The sequence below is a fragment of the Protomyctophum bolini genome (genome assembly GCF_963924005.1).
Source record: "Protomyctophum bolini genome assembly, chromosome: 11".
Classification (NCBI taxonomy): Eukaryota; Metazoa; Chordata; class Actinopteri; order Myctophiformes; family Myctophidae; genus Protomyctophum; species Protomyctophum bolini.
In genome coordinates this window covers 13265723-13286373 of record NC_137872.1, presented here as the reverse complement: position 1 = coordinate 13286373, position 20651 = coordinate 13265723, and the positions used below count along the sequence as shown (strand labels likewise).

Below are 20651 nucleotides of genomic sequence, written 5' to 3'. Positions count from 1 at the left end.
ACCATCCCATGAACGTCAGCAAACATGCAGCCCTTTGATTCATTATCCCCCCCGGCAGCATAGAGAAGGGAGTATGTGCACGTGTGTGTGTCTACACAGGTATATGTGTGTGTGTGTGTGTGTGTGTGTGTGTGTGTGTGTGTGTGTGTGCATGCGTGCATGCGTGCAGAAGGGTGTCAGGGAGAGAATATAATCCCTTTGTGCCCTCCGTCTCCGTAGCTACGGTGGCGATGAAAAACAAAGAGCGAATAAACACGACATATTTCTTTCTCCTCCTCCGGGGTGGCAATCCGTCAGCGTCTGCTTAATTTACCACCTGTTTGTGCCCCGCGGAATGCTCCGCGCCCGGCAGAGTGCACAACTGTGTTTAAACAGAGGGCCCCTTCCCGCGACCCCCAGGGGCCCACACCGCCACTCACACTTGGGGAGGGGGGGGAGTGTGTGTGTGTGTGTGTGTGTAGGGGGGGGGGGGGGGGTTATGGCCCCCAAAAGAACAGAGAGAAGCACCACAAAGGACCCCCGCGACAGGCCTGAGAAATGAATTAGAGGGGAGAGGAATGCATCCTTGAAGGAGAGATGTCTGCCATTCAACCTCTGCATATTTATGGCACAATCATCCGCTTCCAGACTTTTTCGATGAAGTTCAGAGGAAAGCAGAACCCCACCGGGGACCCGCCTGCTTTTCATGAAGCAGTCTTGACTGATTTATAGATGCAGGGCCCGTCCTGGCTGTGGTGATTAAGATTGAAACCGACAGAAAAGGTTGAAAATGATGAGCTGATTCTTGGCTCCCCGGTGGTGTTAACCAAAGAAATCAATGGAGGAAGCAAAAATAAAATGAAGTTGGACATTTTGCAAAACGCTATGTATCATTGACACAAATATTTCAAATGAGAAGTGAAACAGGTGAATGGGAAACAACCTTTGTGGGTCTGGATGCATTCCATCATAGGATGAAATTGTGAACCCCCATTATGTGTGCAATATTAATTAATATGTCTGTAAGCAATAAGGAAATTGGCTTGAATGCAAAAGTAAAAGTGTCCAACAATACACTGCAGCTGTAGTCTAACCACGTTACCCCTGGCGTCCCTGCTTTGGGCATGTCATTGTAGTCATTATATATGTCATATAAATCTTCGATTTATATAATTACATTGCGACATTTTGTGATCTTGTAGATTGGCAATAAAAAAAGGAGGAAAATCTTGGAACATTTTTGAAAATAGGGCTTAAGTGGTTAACTAAGACAAATGTCAGGTTGTGTCTGAAGCCCGGAGTATAAGAACACTCTTATTGTCTTTGTTTCATGAGGATATACTGTAGTCTGGAAGTCTTGGCTGAAAGCAGAGAACATACTGTATTCTTCTCAAGTCAAAGGAAGAAGAGCCCCCCCCCCCCCGCCCCCGCCCACTCCCCAATCCTGCGACTGTGGAGATTTGTTCTGTGGCTTACATGACGTGGATCTGCTGATAGCAGATCGACCATTATATTTCTGTGATTGATGAGGTGGAAAATGTGAACAGGGGAGGGGGGATCCTTTGCCGCGTGGGTAAATGTAGGCCTGCACAGCAGGACAGCGCAACCAAAGCGTATATCTCAGACAGCGGGCCGATGGATGCGTGTGAGGAGCCTTATAGGTATACCGTACAATCCTTCATGCTGCTACCGCCTCTGTCTTATGTCCCCCTCAACCCCCACCCACCCACCCCCAAGACGGGGGTCTTGGGGGCCACAGGTATGATGTTCCAGTGTTGCGGTTTCTGCTTTGGATCCAGAACAAGGGGGATAATAGCCTAATATCATCCATCATACCAACATCAAATTTCCTTTTCGCTTCAGGTTGTACAGTATACTGTAGTACCTAATACCTATTGAATTTGTGAGGGAAGCAGGATTTAAAACGGGCTCGGAGAAACCCGAAAATATAGAGTTGTGTTCCACAGCAAAAAATAAATAAAAAATAAGTGTTGATGGATGTGTCATTAGGCATAGAGCCCGACCGATATATCGCTCTGGCCGTCATTATTTTACTTTTTTTATGACAATTTCCTTAATTTGGCCATTATGTTGCCAATGTGTCCTAATCTTTTTTTGTTTAATAAACAAGATAGAATGTAGATCTATTATTTGGTGGTGGTCGTTTTATTTTATAGGGCATATACGTGGTTAAATAAAATTTCACTCTATATGCATTTTATATTTACTTGTTGGCTTGGCCATTGTATAATTAAAGTTAAATGTTCTTTTCATATAGAAACTTAAACCAAGTTTTTTTTTAATTGATTAGAACACTCATTAAAAGTAAATTGGACGCAAAGATCTGGCATCGGTCGGGCTCTAATTTTGTAACACAATATCCGTCTACCTGACGCTGCATTATACGGCTGTCAGCTGCTTCTGTGGATTCATTGACAATATAATGTGATTGCTGTGTGTTTTGGCTGCTGTTTTCAAGCTGGGATTAGCTGTAAAAATGCCTGAGAGCTTTGCCAAGCGCCTCAGGTTGACTTGGCGTGGCGCTCACGTCCATCAACCTGTTTTTTCCCCCTCTGCCTTAATGGAGAGCGTGCAGTAGACTCCTCTTAATATTTATATTAAGGTTATTGTGAGCGCGGTGAGACCATATGGTGGGGTGGTGCTTGGAAGGGGAGAAAGAAGAGAGGGTTCTGGAGGGACTGGAATGGAGGCTAACAGTAGCACGAGTCCTTTTATAGAAGCAGGGGAGCATTAAATAATACATTGTCTTTTGCAAGTCTGCCATTCTGTCACTGTGGAGCAGCCATTGATAGCAGATTAAGACTGGCAGCACTGAGACGAGGGAGGGACTGCAGGATTGGTGAAGAGGTGCACAGTGACCCCAGTAGACCCCCAGGGGTCTCTACTGTACTGTATATAAGAGGTGCACAGTGACCCCAGTAGACCCCCAGGGGTCTCTATACTGTACTGTATATAAGAGGTGCACAGTGACCCCAGTAGACCCCCATGGGTCTCTATACTGTACTGTATATATGAGGTGCACAGTGACCCCAGTAGACCCCCAGGGGTCTCTACTGTACTGTATATAAGAGGTGCACAGTGAGCCCAGTAGACCCCCATGGGTCTCTATACTGTACTGTATATATGAGGTGCACAGTGACCCCAGTAGACCCCCAGGGGTCTCTACTGTACTGTATATAAGAGGTGCACAGTGACCCCAGTAGACCCCCATGGGTCTCTATACTGTACTGTATATAAGAGGTGCACAGTGACCCCAGTAGACCCCCAGGGGTCTCTACTGTACTGTATATAAGAGGTGCACAGTGAGCCCATGGTAGACCCCCATGGGTCTCTACTGTACTGTATATAAGAGGTGCACAGTGACCCCAGTAGACCCCCATGGGTCTCTATACTGTACTGTATATAAGAGGTGCACAGTGACCCCAGTAGACCCCCATGGGTCTCTATACTGTACTGTATATAAGAGGTGCACAGTGACCCCAGTAGACCCCCATGGGTCTCTATACTGTACTGTATATAAGAGGTGCACAGTGACCCCAGTAGACCCCCATGGGTCTCTATACTGTACTGTATATATGAGGTGCACAGTGACCCCAGTAGACCCCCATGGGTCTCTATACTGTACTGTATATAAGAGGTGCACAGTGACCCCAGTAGACCCCCAGGGGTCTCTACTGTACTGTATATAAGAGGTGCACAGTGAGCCCATGGTAGACCCCCATGGGTCTCTACTGTACTGTATATAAGAGGTGCACAGTGACCCCAGTAGACCCCCATGGGTCTCTATACTGTACTGTATATAAGAGGTGCACAGTGACCCCAGTAGACCCCCATGGGTCTCTATACTGTACTGTATATAAGAGGTGCACAGTGACCCCAGTAGACCCCCATGGGTCTCTATACTGTACTGTATATAAGAGGTGCACAGTGACCCCAGTAGACCCCCATGGGTCTCTATACTGTACTGTATATATGAGGTGCACAGTGACCCCAGTAGACCCCCATGGGTCTCTACTGTACTGTATATAAGAGGTGCACAGTGACCCCAGTAGACCCCCAGGGGTCTCTACTGTACTGTATATAAGAGGTGCACAGTGACCCCAGTAGACCCCCATGGGTCTCTATACTGTACTGTATATAAGAGGTGCACAGTGAGCCCAGTAGACCCCCAGGGGTCTCTACTGTACTGTATATGGTCCCCTCTGCGCCAATTGTCTTTGCTGAAAATAGTGTAAGCTTGTAGATTTGCTATTTCCGCTAAATGTTTGGCCCAGAATAGGGACACTGTAGGTTTCTGAGAGTATAAACATGCAGGGCTGCTAATAATTAAACCACAGCCTTGGGGGGGGGAGACGACATGCACACTTTGCTTTTTTTGCCTTTGATTTCCTCAAAATATGACCTTTTTGTTCCTATCGATTACTCACCCCATTGAGCCTTGAATGCATTGATATTTTACATTCTTATTTATTATTCAAAGTAATGAATAAAAAATTTTTAGTATAGGTGCATGGTTTTGTAGAGAACATGCAGCGGGAGACTATTCTGTGGACCTCCGGAAGCAGAATCACAACTGGTTAAAGCCTCAATTATTGATTTCACTACTATTGATTTCAAATCACTACTACAGTCAGTCAATGTAGGCTATAAACACTTCAAATGTAATATATTCAATTATATATTAAATCTAAAGTGAGTCAATTAAGGAATGTGCACTGTGTATTACTGTATTTGCATCTATCAATGCCATAAACACGGCAAATATACTGTATAATCATAAAACTGTAATGTGAAATGTATATAACATGAAGGACGTGGGCCCTTTCGGGGTAATTATGATTGTATGACATATAGGAGTACAATTAGGGTAGACAACATCTGTAGAGGTGTGGTTTGATTTTGAACAGCACTGGCCCAGGATCAATAATTCCTCTCGCCGGTTCTGAACATGACCTTCAGAAAATATCGAATTTGCTCAGATTCCATGTTTGATTTCCCAGAAACCAGCACTATACCTGTGAGCCTCTGACACTGACTACTCCGCCAGTCAGCGGCGTCCCACAGGGCTCAACCCCGACACCGCTTCCCCCTTTGATGCGGTGACTTTAATCCGTGGGAGTGTCAGTAAGTCATGGCAACAGTGGCCCAGAAACACAGAGAGGAGGACTCCTGGTGCGGATCGGATGTGATTAATAAAGACATCGGCCACGGGCCGACGTCTGGCCTCAGACATTCACTCACCATAGTCTTTCTTGCAGTACTTCTTCATGGTGATCTTCATCTTTCCTTTGGACGCCTTGCAATGAGAATCACAGTCTGAGGAACCAGGGTGAGAGAGAGACAGAAATATGTATCACAGGAAATATTTCATGGTTATCAATAGTTATCAAGGTTGGGTCACTAAAAAGGTTTGCCAGCTTATGAAAGGATTCACAATAGAATGATATAAAATGAATGAAGATTAAAAAAAAGATAAAGTCGCTCTATACTGTATGTCGTTCGGCATCATTGTATATGTGCAATCTCATAACACCAAATCAATCAAGTCTCTAGTCTAAATGCTCAACCTGCTTCTGCATGTGGTCCCTTGTGTCATGTCGTCCCGCCCCTGCCCAATGCCTTTGACATTCCCCAGCCTAAACAGATTAAGGCTTGCATAGATCTTTCTGGGTCTGTCAGCGGACTCCCACTTGTCCACTCAGGTCCGCTGCTCCGTGAAAGTGCTGGCATGCATTGTGTCAGCTCTGAGGGCTGGGAAGGTCACTCCAGTACAAAGGAAGTTCACAGAGGGAAATTAGCTAGTAGCTTAGCAAAAAAAAAGTTACTCTGCCCTCTTTGACAGAAAAACCTAAAGGTGTGAAAGGCGTGAAAGTGAATATGCTTCAGCGCCACTCGCACTCGCAGCCAAACAGGCTGCGGCTCTCGCAGAAGATTCAAGAGCCAAGCCGTGTACAGACAGAGTCACAGGCTCATGATTAATGGCTTAAGGGTCCACCGTGACCCCTCTGACACCAGTGTGTGTTGACCTGGCTTCACACATGTGCCAAAATTAGGCTCCATCGATGTCCGCTGAGGTCGTCTCGTCAGCGTGCCAGGCACCTCCTGTAACGAGGGAACTAGTAGTGATACCAGAGGCCAAATTGAAAATTTAAATCGTTTGTTCCCTCCACTTTTCACTGACTGACACAAATTGGAACCAGATCATCTCCTGGTGTTGCTCCCCCCAAAAAACCTATCCCCAAGCAATAAGGGGGGGATGGGAAAGTTGGGTTGGGCGGTCAGAGGGGAAAGGAGGGGGCATTCGGGAGAGAGGGGGACCTTTCAGCTTGCCTGAATATGGACAAACTTCATTATTTCTTCCAGCCCTCTGTCCAGTCTTCCCTTTTCTTTCCCATTGTACTCCGTGTGAATGAGGTTGCCTGGGTAACGACGGAGGAAGAAAAAAACGCCCCGTCGGAAAGCAGGCGGGTTGGGGCGGTGGTGCTGGGATGGGGGGTGGGGGGGTGCTGCATGTATATGTAGAAAACATTTCTAGAGAAACGCCCGGCAGCTTTCAGGGTGGCGGGAGAAATGAAAAAAGGGGAAATCCCAAAGTAAATGAATTTGACGAGTCCATATCGACCACGCCTGATTTCCATGTAAATGAAGTGGCGAGGGCGGGGGCCCTCTTTGTTTCCCGTTGGCCTCTGGGGGCCTTCATCATACCTTCCTTTGATAGCTGGCGTTGCCCATTAGCCCTGCAGCACAATCCCAACGCTGAGCCATCACACCCATCGCTCTCATTAAGGGCCAACCCCCTGCTGTGAGGACAAACGTCCCCTTTGTGAGGCCTCTCCAACAGGGCCACCGTCATTCTGCAGGGTCCCTGGGGACCACACTGTTCCTAATTTGGAGGGTTGTCTCTCTGTGTGTACACAGGCTCATGACAGGAATCCAAACTCCTCACAGCGCAGGCAGCTTCCTGAAAGCTGGAACCAGGACTCTCAATGGAGCTCAATGAAATCAGTGGCGCCACATTGTCAGTTTACAGAGGGTGCTAATGATCAAAAGTGACATTGCCTGTGTTTTACCAAACCTGCACTGTAAGCCAAACCGAATCTGAAACTGAACCCAAAACAAACTGGCCACGGCACCAGATTTAGAGCTCAATTTGTCACATTATAAGCACATCACAGAGTACTCAACTCAACTGGCCATGTGTTGTGCAGTGACAGAAACACATGTAAATATTAACGACAGAGTGTCATCTATAATCAGCAGTCTGACTTGAAACCTCAAGTCGTTGTGCGTGAACAATGGGGTGTAAATAAGTGAGCAAGGGCAGGTCTCCGGTCTCAGTGCCGCCAGCCTTGATTGAAAAACAAACTGGTGCAAATGAAGCATGTAATCAGATTATGGGTGATACCCTGGGGAGGCCGAGAGGCGGGCTGGGAATAGAGGCAGCGAGGCCAGCGGGAGCGCTGACCAAATATCTGGAGTTTACATCAACAGCAACACTTACTGACGTGTGTTTAGTTTAGTGGAGCTATGAATGGGGGCCTGGAGAATTACGGTAATGGGAAAAAAACACGCACATGCCAGAAAGATATGATTGAATGCACGTGAGTAAGGTAGGCATATAGGTATACATACTGTAGTCTTTTGCAAATGTGCGAATCAGCCGCATGATTTATGCTTTGGCAACAATGTGGTGTGACTGTGACGTGTCCCTCAAAAGGAATAAAGTCTTTTTTACACTTTGTCGCCAAAATATATATAAGAATGCTGTAGTTCTCACCTGAAGGCTCCTCAGAGCTGATGTACGTTGCAGTAGGAGACGCAACTGGGATCTCTGTGAGAAAGAGAGATGAAAATAGACATTTAACATACTGTACTGCTAAGCAAGCAGAATAAGTGAGACTTCTATGATGATTATATTTACAGTATACATGGATACATTATATGTGGACTTGTGGAGAGCTCAATTTCCAGGTTATTCTCCTTAGGCTAACCCTTGGAACAACTATGAAACGATTTGAATGCATTTGTGTTTAATGCAGCTGATTTTGACAGATGGATATAGATGCATTATGTACTGAAGTAGCTGTGTGTTGCACTGTAAGGTGCCGCAATCCAAGGGCTCCGGTGTCGTTTCAAATTAGAGTTGGCAATCACAAAAACTATTTTTTATATATCAAGCTATTAAAACTAAAACACATTATACAATCTCTGCAGTATACGAGAAACTAAATATGTCCTACTCGCATTCTAGAACCCCAATTTCCTCTAACTTTTACACTAAATTTGTTACCTTTCCCAGCGAAATTAAAGAAATCCTATATTCGAGCAGGTTCACAGGTTTAATTTATCGCGGTGGACCCTCGCCAAGCATATCACTGCGATGCTTGTTCCACAAAGGCCTAGTCCAATTTCCACACACAACTTTATCAGAAAATGTCATGCCAATTGAAATACTGTAACATACTGGACCATTGTAAATGTCTACTAAGTGTCCGCCCAGACATCAGTTTAATCTTATCATGTCATGCCAGCCAGCTATTTGTTGGCGGCGCGAGCTCTAATGGCGACGAGCTAGCCTTCTTCGATGTGGCTTCGGTGATTGTTGCCAAGGGGCTGGAATCTGCAAGCAGCAGATATAGCCAATAAACATATCAGCCATCATTCTATTGGACTGGCTCGCTCTGGGGATTTATATAGGGAGATGGACTGTTAGCAGTGTTGACGGCACCCAGGGCCATGTTAGGCTAGCCGTAATGGTCTGTTTATCCAAGCTCTGGTGGGTTCAAAAGCCAAATAACCCTCCAAAATAACGGAACAGGGATAGAAAAAGACGTATACGTACAGTACAATTGAGTGTGAGCCATCATGAATTCATGCATAACAAGCATGTTACTGTTACTTTTCGGGTTGTTTTGTAGGACACTGATCAAAAAGCCCCACCAAGTGATGGAGCCAGGGTTTCTGTGGTTGGACTGGCTGGACCACTACTGTATGGGTGGGCTGACCGGGATGAGTGTGTGGTCTGGGGACGTGCCACTGTCTGTATGCAGATGAGTGTGTGGTCTGGGGACGTGCCACTGTCTGTATGCAGATAACATGGTGACCTCAGTCACAGGCGCGCCTACGTCCAGAAAGCCTCGCTTTGCGTCAAAACGTGTTTCATGAAGAATATGGTTTTTGTTCCGTCGTCCAAGTGTCAGTGAATTAAAATGCTGGCCACACCTATGTGGTAATCATGGGTCAGCGTACTGTGGATTAGTATGGTTTTATGTCAGGCTGTTTAGTGCAGAAGATGAAACAGATGCAGGTCTTACTTATGCAGGGAGCGATTGGAGAGCGGCTCTGCTGGTAGCCCTTGGCACAGCGGTTACAGGTGATGCCCGTCACTCCGTCCTTGCAAGGACACTGTCCTGTTGTCTGGTTGCAGGTCTTCCCAGCAGCACCGACTGGATGGCAATCACATGCTACAGAGAGAGAGAGAGAGAGAGAGAGAGAGAGAGAGAGAGAGAGGAAAAACGGAAAGAGTGTCATCAATCTGAACCAAGTAAACAACTTGTGATTTGAAATATATTTGTTTTATAGCTGTATGAGTCCCAACACTCGAGTGGTTTACGAGACAGTCACTATTGCAAAACAAATATCAACTTTCATATATTTCTATGTTTGGCATGGCCTCCGCCCTCCGCTGACTCCACTTATTCCATAAAATGAAAGAAAAAGTAATCTAAGCGCTAAGAACTAGTGAGAAATTGCTCACGTTAGGAGCGCTTTCTCTTCCAGACCTCCACAGATGCAGAACTGGGCCTCGCACCAATGTAAAACCTCAAACAAATTACCCTGCTTCCCTCCGCCCATAATGACCATAGGATATGTACTCTGTTAGGTCGGCCCAGGCTGGAAGGCACGCATACTGGACAGTACGAGTAAATAACTTGATTAGGTATAGAATTTCAATCTCACCACACACAGCATCTGTATATTGTGTGCATGTTTTGAACCCAAACCTGTGTGTGTGTGTGTGTGTGTGTGTGTGTGTGTGTGTGTGTGTGTGTGTGTGTGTGTGTGTGTGTGTGTGTGTGTGTGTGTGTGTGTGTGTGTGTGTGTGTGTGCGCGTGTGTGTGTGTGTGTGTGTGTGTGTGTGTGTGTGTGTGTGTGTGTGTGTGTGTGTGTGCGCGTGTGTGCGTGTGCTTGCGTGTGCATGCGTGTGCGCGTGTTGAGCCTTTGTGGGCAGTCTTTGTGTTCTCCTGTCCCGTGGTGATCCGGCGTAGACAGGCTGTGTGCTCTTCAGTTGGAGTTTCCAATGTAAAGCTCTTTGGCAAAGAGCCCCTCACAAATACAGGCTGCATAATGTTACCCATTAATGGGCGAGTGGAACGCACTTCAAAGTCTGTTGAAGCTGTTAGTCGGGAGGATTGCGCGTTAAATGTGAGAAATTTCGCTCCGTGCGTGTGCTCTGCCAAACGTTTACCATAAAGCCAGCGTTTGAAGTGGAAGCCCAGCCTGGCCATTAGGCCTGCATGTGTTTCATGTACAGGAGGAGTCATTTGAAAATTGCTTGAAGTGGTCCAAGCGAGGCCAGAGTTAGCCCGCTATTAGCTTTAATTCAAGAAGCGTCATGAATATTAGGAGACAAAATAGCTGTTCTACAAACTCACTACGCATCACAAGGCAACATGTTGGGAGCTTGTAGATTTGCTAGTTTAAAAAGAAATCATCCATAATGAAATTGCCCAACTGGGACAGCAGGTTCAAAGTGGATAAATGCTATAAAACATTTTTAAACAAGAACCTACCATCTTTGTTATTTTGTTTCTCCTCAATTCGCAGCATTTCGTCAAGTTTATTTGTCAAAATCAATTTTACATTGTGAAATGGCTGTTAGGGATTTGGCCTCTGCGTCCAGCCGTCCACTGAGATGCTGATCCCACTGAGAATGTATTCTTTGCATTAGAAACACAAAGAATCTGAAAGCCACAAGTGCTATAAATTCATCATTGAGTAAGTCAGCTCAAAATTAAAGTATAAACAATGATGTCATGTTTTTAATCAATTCAACCATCTCTCACCAGGATGTTGTTTTGACTTCTACAATCTACAGTATATAGCACTCAGTGGACATACTGTAAACTGATGTCCATGTGCTTATCCAGTATTGTGTCTTTATCTGTATCTACGATACTAGCATACACACAAACAGCAGAACATGTGCTCAAATGCACTGCATGCTTCGTCTGACTTGTTTATTCTCTGGGTATCGTGGAACTAAAGCCTTGACAAATGACTTTCTAATACAGGGTGGGGACCATAACAATAAAATCGAGAACATAAAATCCAATGACATTATGTCACTTTCTGTCCCTCCCTGTGAAGTTTTGTACAGTGATTTTAGGAATCTGGAACGAAAAGTTAATGGGCTGTCAATGTAATTAGACAAAGATGTCATATTCAGGGGTGAGCGAGGGGCGCAGGGCTAAAGTTCCTGCGCTGGTCCGTAGCTCCCAGAAGCAATTTATTGGAGGTACGGTTTCGACCCGTGTGGATCTTAATAGGTCTGTATTATAATATTACAATATAGTATAATATACGTCTAATATACATTGCTTCTGGGAACTACAGACCAGTGTGTGAACTGCCTTCCTTAATTTCCATCATAATAATTTTTTTTAAGAAGTAGTGAAAATAGAAGATCCACAAGCCTGCAACGCTGTGTGAAGCAACACTCCGTGAGCTTGTAGGTCTGTTATTTTCACAGGTTTGGATCAAATTATTTTGGGTCTTGAGATAAAGTTTAGGAACCACTGCTCTACACTCTCCCCAGACCAAACAGTAGGGGTGGCGGCGACAGGGACTGCACAAAAGATGGGGGGGAATTGACGACGGAATAATCTTTTTTTGGAACGATATGTCGAAAAATGAAAAAGAACAGATAACTGATACAAAAAATATATCATATTCATAATCTACACTGGGAAGCTATCAAAGTGATCACACTTGTGACGCTGACCATGACTCCTCCCCCCCTATAGCTTCGGGTCTACTACACAGGGAGCAATCTGGCAACATTGATTGATTTCCCAGTGGTCGCTGGGGGTGGGCGTGAGGAAGGGCTGCTAAGAGGTTGTGGGCTGGGGGTGCAGTGGACTGTGTGCCAGTTTCACCACTCCACGCCTTAGAGTATTCTACTGCCAAGTGGACAGGGGGGGGGGGCCGGGGGGGGGGGGGTCTATAGAACAAACAGTTAAGGCCAGTATGGCCCATGTTTACACTGTGTTTGATGAGGGGCGCAGTCGTTAATCTGGGAAATAAAGCACGAGGCATTCCACACTTCCACCGGAGACACACAGGGGCTCCCTGCACCTTATAGCGCAGCTACGGTATGGAAGTGCCATTTCTTTCCCACCCATGTCTACTTTCCCCGAGTGGAAAAGCGGACATTTTGTTGATGTGGGGGGTGTTGTTGGCCATGTTGGGGATTGGCGGGGGGCTCTCGAAGATTGGAGAATGAAAGCAGACTTCCTCTCGGCTTCTCTGGCGCGGCACTATATTTCCTGTCCAACAACAGCAGAGCGGGATGGTTGGCTGAGTTGAACAATAAATACAGCGGGCCCTAACTGATGTCACGTAGCCCTCGCCTTGTCACCTGAGGAGGAGGCGGCGATTGGTCTGTTTAGGTTTGATCCCAATGCACCAAGCTGGGCTCGGCGGAGGGATGGGCAGGAGGGGGCTGGAAGTCTTCAGGTGGCTGAGGAGATCTATGGATGTGGTTAGATCATTAGGAAAGTAGAGAATGGCTGTAACATTAACCTGCTCTGAGCTGTACCCCCCCCTCCTCCTGAACCCAACTGCTCCTCAAATATAGCTTATGAAAATATTTGGGCTGGCACAGAACAGTGCAACAATGCTGCTACGAGCCATTAGTCTCTCTTCAGGGAAAGTGCACGAGATCTATCAAACTTGAGTTCTCAGCACCACACTGCGACTCAGCAGTATCTGACGTAAGAAATGGACAACAAAATAATAATAATTAAAAAAAAAATGTATATTGAAACATGTTGCCCTTAAGGCTGCATGCAATTCAAAGGGCTTTATTGGCATGCTCTTATTCTGTGAGCAATGAAATAATAAGGGTGTATTAAGAGAGGGGTCTGTTTCTTGTTGCATGCAGTAGGAAATGTAATATTATATAGCAGTTCCTGTCACTAGCTAAATGGTAGTGGTACACCGAGGAGGAGGCCATTGGAGGATATAGTATTCCGGGGTCCTGCCATGAACCAATGGGAGTTCAGCTGTGGACATGGTGAGAGACCACAGTATGGCATCTGCAGTTCTGCACAGTCGCTCATTTGTCACCGTAGTGGAGAAAGGCTGCAAATTATACACAATGGCATCCGACATGTAATATTGTTCTTCAATAGCGTGCTGTGGAAGCAAAATTTCAAAGACTTACCATCTCTGCTGTCTGGAAGAAACCACCTAACTCCAAAATTTAAATTTTCCAGGAAATGAAAAAACATCCAGCTCAAGTGCTTTTTAATACTTTTCATTGGTTCAATATTTTTTTCAACCAACACATCGACGAAAAAATAAAGATGGCTAAACGGGTGGAGAAAGTTTGAGTTAGGTGGTCTATTCACCTTGGTCTATTCGCACCTTCCTACCTACATGACTGCCTGCCTAAATATGTCCCAAACCGCCCCCTAAGGTCTTCCACTGCTGGCCTGCTCGCTTTGCCTAAGAAAATGGCAACTAAAAAATACGGGGAAGCAGCTTTTTTTGCTTCTACGGGCCGACGGCATGGAACAAGCTCCCACTGTACCTTCGTCAGGCAGCCTCTGTAGACATTTTTAAAGCATACCTCAAGACCCACTTCTACAACATTGCTTTTAATTGATCTTTTATTTTTTGTTATTCATGTCCTCACTGTATTGCATTACAGTGAGGACATTACAAACTGCTTGTTTTTTAATGTCTTTGCCTTGCTTTTCTTTTTTTTCTCCATTGCTCTGTAAAGCACTTTGAGCTGCATTTCATGTCATGAAAGGTGCTATACAAATAAAGTTTTATTATTATTATTCAGGACAGCAACGATATACTAAACGTATCCTACACCACACCGTGATGCAGTTTATTATTGCAGTTTGAAATCCCCTCTGGAACTGCATTCTAGGACAGGACAGGCTTCCGTTGTTGGCTGCTCTCATCTTTTTCCAGGGAAACCCTCATAACAATGCATGCACTGGGAAGTTGCACGTTAAACTAATACAATATAACCAAAGTAAATATAGTTCGAGATTTTTGCCGCAATTCTAAACATTACAAAAGTAATCTTTACCTATCTCTGTGTGTGTGTGTGTGTGTGTGTGTGTGTGTGTGTGTGTGTGTGTGTGTGTGTGTGTGTGTGTGTGTGTGTGTGTGTGCGCGTGTGTGCGTGCGTGAGAAAATGAGTGACAGGAGTTTGTTTGCTCTGTGCCTCAGAGACCGAGGTACGGAGAGACAGACGGAGCTCTGCTTTTGTCTCCTCCAGTCTCTAATCCTGGACAGCTTGGTCTCAAACCTGACTTATGTGCTCACAGCAGAGTGTGCGCGTGTGTGTGTGTGTCTGTGTGTGTGTGTGTGTGTGTGTGTGTGCATGCATTTGTTCCCGTGTGCTGCAGGTTTGAACAGGGATGTGGAGACTAGATGATGAGCTTGTCTTTTCTTGGGTGGATCAGTTCGCAGCTCTGACCTGTTTGTTATGCTTGTGTTGTCAGGGATTCACAGAGGAACCCCGGCCCGCTCAATAGAGCCACACGGGTCAGTTCACTGACACACACACACACACACACACACACACACACACACACACACACACACACACACACACACACACGCGCATGCACATGCACGCGCAGGTGGGAGATTTTCTTCTCACCCCTCAAAGAATCCTTTCAAATTCCAGTGTGAAACATGGTGCATGATATACAATCTTTACTTCAAACATAAAGATTTTGAAGACCAAATCATGAGTTGATTTATGTCCTGACTACATTCATATGACTTCTCATGTAGTTTCAAGTCTGCAGTAAATAGAGTAACGATAGGAAAGTACAGGATAAGTGCTACCAAATGTGGTATTACTTGGATAGATTGACAACGGTTTTAGAATTACAGTTTATTGAAATAGGTCGATTTCAGTCAATTTAAATTATAAGGCATCACAGTTAAAAGTTTTGGAATGGATTCAAAGATTTTCACACTTTCTCGTCTCAAAATACATCTTTGGAAAAGTAATTTATGTTTGGAATAGGTGGGTGATAGATGGTTTAAGCAGTCACACGTGGCCTGAGTCAAAATAATTGGACACAAAGCACCTGTTGTGTATCAAGCTAATCGATGCACAACCAAACTAGAAAGGTGCCTCTTGGGAGTGCTAATCTCTCCCAGGCGGGGTTGCCTACACAAGACTCTGTCACTCGTAGGGTAGCCTCGGAGACTGCAGGCGTTTTGTTTTCAAAGAAGAAAAAACGCCTGGGCGAGAAATGCATGAGAATGGGCATATGAGCGAAGTGAACCTTGTATCTTCGCAGAGTGCAGAGGGGCGTCACTCCAAATGTGGTGACATCAGGGGGGTGGGGAGACGGGCACATAGGTTGGTGAACCAATAGGAAGTCCCCGGCGGCTCCAGCCGGGAGATGGTTCCGCCCCTCTATGCCCAGAAAAGCACAGGCTTGTCGTAGTATAGAGGGTGCAACCACATGCAACTTTTTTGCGTTTGTGGGCGGAGGTGTTCATTATAGACAAATCACCGCAGCTATGATTGCGCCCAGGGCAGCACTCCGCGGATGCGATTGCAATTTCAGTTTATGTTGATTAGATGTTGCATTCATGATAATCTGGTGTTTGTTGTAAGAAATAGGCCTCCACAACAATATGGATGGTCACAATTTTAAAGGTGACCATCACAAGAAAGAAATGTAAATACATTACGGGTAAAGTCAAATTGCTTTTGGCTCTGGGTTGATCAAATCTGGGGTAGATTGGACACATGCAGCGTTCATGCTTTTTGCTTTTCTTTTGTCCCGCGAAGCCAATCATATCCAATCGGAAAGTAAGGAACTGACTGACACATGACCTGCTGATCACATTATCACATCTCCAGAGTACCGTAGTAGTAGAAAAAAGTGTTTTGAAGAAAACTGAAAATGGTGAAGAAATGGGCCTATATAGGCAGTTGTGTCATGATTGTCTTTTTATTTAATTTATTTGAATTAATCTATAACTCGCCTATAACTATCTATATCTATAATCTATAGATTATAATAATTTGCCTATAAGTCTTTCAGGCTCTCCTGTGTGAGATGGCCTGCATGGGGCTTTGTCTCTGTTGTAACCCTCAACCTCGTTACCTCAACACATGTGCAGATGCTCCTGTAAGCCGGCCTTGGGCAAGTTTCTGGGGTGCATATCTTTGGTCCGAGGGGTGCGCACGCTTTTCCGACACACCGAAGATCCGAAGCGGGGGGACATGCGATGCGATGCGAAAAAGCGATGGTCCGACATGCGCTGCTCCCGTGCTTGCGGTTAGGGTTAGGTTAAGATTGAGGTTTCGGATCAATAGTATGTCAGAACTAAAGCCTGCACCCTTGGTCCGACGTCCTAACAGTTCGTCACGCAATAGTCCGACACCCTATACCCCAAACCCAAATTTAACGGTACCCGCACGCGGAAGCCACGGGTGAGTCTTAACCTGGCCACGTATGTCGGAGCCACGAGTGAGACTTTTTTGTAGCCCTCTTTGCAGTAGTGATAGTGGTGTCCAGCCATGTGGTTGTTACCGGTGGTTGCTGTAATCCTAAAAGCCTGGGTACCGAGGCTACTGTAACCCTATTACCAACCAACTCTCCAGCCATGTTGTTGTAACCCTCAACCCTGTTACCTTTGCAGGCCCTCCTGTGTGAGATGGCCTTGGTCATGTCTCGGTAGTAGCCCTCCTTGCAGTAGTGACAGTGGCGCCCAGCCGTGTTGTGGCGGCAATTGAGGCACACGCCACCGCTTCTCCGTCCCGACAGCTTGTATAGCTCCATGTTGAAACGACAGCGACGGGCATGGAGGTTACAGTGGCAGGCTGGGGACAGGAAGAGATACAAAGAAAATCAGTCAGATGGAGACGAGGGACAATTAGTTTGAGGTGTCCATTTTCTTCGAACAGCTAAAATAGTCGATCTACAAGCTCACAATTGCTATTTTAGAAAGTTTTGAATAATTGTTTTTACTTTTCTGAACTTTTTCAACCTTAATGATATGCCCAAGTAGGAACGCCAGATTGAAAGTGGTGAAAAAAATACCAGAGGTATTCAAATTGACTGCAGTGAAGAGACCAACAGCATCACAGCAAAATCCGGTTAAATAATGTAACTGTATGAATGGACTCTTGGAGTTACATTATTACCGTTTTTGGGCTGTGCAGCTGCAGTGAGATCAGATAGGCTGAGAACACTAAACTGCTCTACTGTAATGTCACAACAGTTTGGTCTCCTGAGATTTTTTATAAACAATGGATTATTAAAACAGTGGTTCTCAGTGCAACCCTCAGCAGTCCTTGTGAGAGCTCCAGGGGCATCCCAGCTAAATTATTGATAGTTAGGAACGACCCTTACAGATCTGTAACTGATGTATCAGTGTTAGAGGTCTAATTTAATACAAAAATGTGGGGTCGTTGAGATAAAATAAAAAAGTTTGAGAGCAACTGTATTAAAACAGATGGCGCGGGCTGGTCCAGCTTAAGAGTAATGGAGCCACTAAAACAAAAGAGTCTGGTTCACGCTTTCCTGAACGCTTCCCCCCCCCCCCCCCCCACCACCTGCTTATGAATTTAACCTCTGAACCCCAGTGACGTCAGACAGGAAAACTCTCTTCCTCTCTCTCACACACATCTGAGTGACTGCTGCAACCTGTTGCATTTATGATTTATTAGTTATCACAGCTATAGTTCTACAGTTTAATACTGAACCCCAGGCTCAATATTGAGTTTATCAGGTTTCCTGTTGACTGCAGTCAAAAATGTTGGCTTTTACTTTACCCTCAGTAGTCTACAGGAACTTGGGTGTTTGTGCCGTGCATTTGCGTGTATGTGCGCCTGTGTGTGTGTGTGTGTGTGCGCCTGTGTGTGTGTGTGTGTGTGTGTGTGTGTGTGTGTGTGTGTGTGTGTGCATGTGATATTTGTCCATGCTCCTGAACCTCTGTTGTGTTAGAATGTCCAAAATGTCTATTGTTGAGCTATAACGGAGAGCTCTAGTGTTGACATATATTTCATGCAGTGACATATATTTCATGCAGTGACATATATTTCATGCAGTAGGCTACCTCTTATCAAGCAGTAGTGGTACTACTGCTACCTGACGACAGGATCTAAATGTCTCCATGGAATAGCAGGGAGATCACCTCACAGCGTTTGTCAGACATTTACATACTCAATACAGATTGGTTAAAATAAGGTTTTATTCATTTTAAAAAGTTATGGATTACAGCTTGCAATGAGAGCATGGAAGCATTCACAGCTCCTCATGTCATTCATCGCTCCATCAATGGGTCCGCCTGCAGAGTTATTACAGTGAGATCTGAGCGGCAAAATGGACGCATTATGTTCAGCGTTTGTCAGACATCTAAATGAATCACGTACGAACCATCTCCCACCTGCCATACGGGACCAGGGCTGACAGGTGGGTGGGATTCAAAAACACTCCATCTGAAGGGGGCTTATTGGGGGGGGGAGACTCGCACACATACAGAGGTGTTTGGCAGCTGTCACAGGCTTATCTCCCACACCTCCCTCCCCAGGGCTGATCAACACACTCACAGCACAGCTAGACCCAAGAGGCTTTGAGGTGCACGCACGCACGCATGCACACGCATGCACACGCACGCGCACGCACACACACACACACACACACACACACACACACACACACACACACACACACACACACACACACACACACACACACACACACACACACACTTCACGGCCTTCTTATCCCAGATGTTATCTCCACTTAGGGGAAGTGTGAGGGAAAATGCAGCGGGGCTTTTATTCACCAGTCGGAAACAGATAGGAATGCTCTTAGTCGTCGGAGCAGAGCAGAGGGAAGCCGCCCATGCTGGTAGCGGACTTTAATCTTGCCAGTGATTCATAGGATTCATAGACATACATGCTCACTGCAACCATCATATCAAAGAATGTAGTCATATCCTATAACAAGTTGAGTTCAATTGTAAAATTAAAGTTACATATTTCAGATCCTTTTTTAAATAAATGTGGGGAGGACTGGAGGTTGGCCTACTGGCACTGTGCATTGTACGTTCTGCGCTGATCGGTCCAGCGGGTCTGCACGACTAGCTCCGGACACACACAACGCACAGCCTCAGTGGTGGTGGGCATTGGGCAGAGACTTTATGTGGCGGGCATTGGGCAGAGACTTTATGTGGCGGGCATTGGGCAGAGACTTTATGTGGTGGGCATTGGGCAGAGACTTTATGTGGCGGGCATTGCAGGGCAGAGACTTTATGTGGTGGGCATTGGGCAGAGACTTTATGTGGCGGGCATTGGGCAGAGACTTTATGTGGCGGGCATTGCAGGGCAGAGACTTTATGTGGTGGGCATTGGGCAGAGACTTTATGTGGTGGGCATTGCAGGGCAGAGACTTTATGTGGTGGGCATTGCAGGGCAGAGACTTTATGTGGTGGGCATTGGGCAGAGACTTTATGTGGTGGGCATTGGGCAGAGACTTTATGTGGCGGGCATTGGGCAGAGACTTTATGTGGTGGGCATTGGGCAGAGACTTTATGTGGTGGGCATTGCAGGGCAGAGACTTTATGTGGTGGGCATTGCAGGGCAGAGACTTTATGTGGTGGGCATTGAGCAGAGACTTTATGTGGTGGGCATTGCAGGGCAGAGACTTTATGTGGTGGGCATTGGGCAGAGACTTTATGTGGTGGGCATTGGGCAGAGACTTTATGTGGCGGGCATTGGGCAGAGACTTTACAATTGCGCCACCCGAGCGCTAACCCACACCAGACTTCTGAACAGTTTTCAGCTGGCAAGCATCATACTGCTGAACAATCGCTGGGCCACTTAACCATGCACATGAACATTTACATTCAGTATTAATGCTGCCATTTGTATATGCTGGATATGTTTTCCACCTGCACGAGAAGCATTTCTGCCACCTATTCATTGCAGTTGTTTTAATCATGCATGTACATTGGACCCGGACTGCACATTTGATTTGTAACTGAACACCCTGACCCGAAACATCTTCATTCATAATAGACAGAAAGACTACCCTTTCAATCTTATACTTTTTGTTTAATCGTCTCTTCTGTTCTTATTTCTTGACTGAATTCCATACATTTTATTTTTTTTTGTTTTTGTCTGGGAAGCACTCTGTGAACTTGTTTTTGAAGAGTGCTACTGTATAGATATGTAAAGGTCGCAGTTAACTATGAAACCTTGCGTTTTTGACACCTAACCCACAATCCCCGTCACTCTGTCACGTCACCTAACTCAAATCCCCATCGCTCACCCCAGGCAAGCCCCCAAGTCAGCCCCCTGGTCACCCCATGCAGGCAAGCCCCCAGGTCTGACCAGAACTAGAGTTAAAACTAGAGTTCTC

At 45.7% G+C, this 20651-nt stretch overlaps 1 protein-coding gene across 2 annotated transcripts in view; it reads right to left on the bottom strand.

Moving 5' to 3' along the window:
- The window catches only part of ntn1b (netrin 1b), a 58805-nt gene that overhangs the window by 7631 nt on the left and 30523 nt on the right, over positions 1-20651 (bottom strand). For both annotated transcript variants that reach the window (XM_080776037.1, XM_080776038.1), the window contains exons 3-6: positions 16916-17104; positions 9315-9464; positions 7778-7831; positions 5242-5316 (exon numbers count right to left, since the gene is read on the bottom strand). In XM_080776037.1, coding sequence (XP_080632163.1) covers positions 5242-5316; positions 7778-7831; positions 9315-9464; positions 16916-17104 — 468 coding nt within the window. The remainder of the gene's footprint in view (positions 1-5241; positions 5317-7777; positions 7832-9314; positions 9465-16915; positions 17105-20651) is intronic.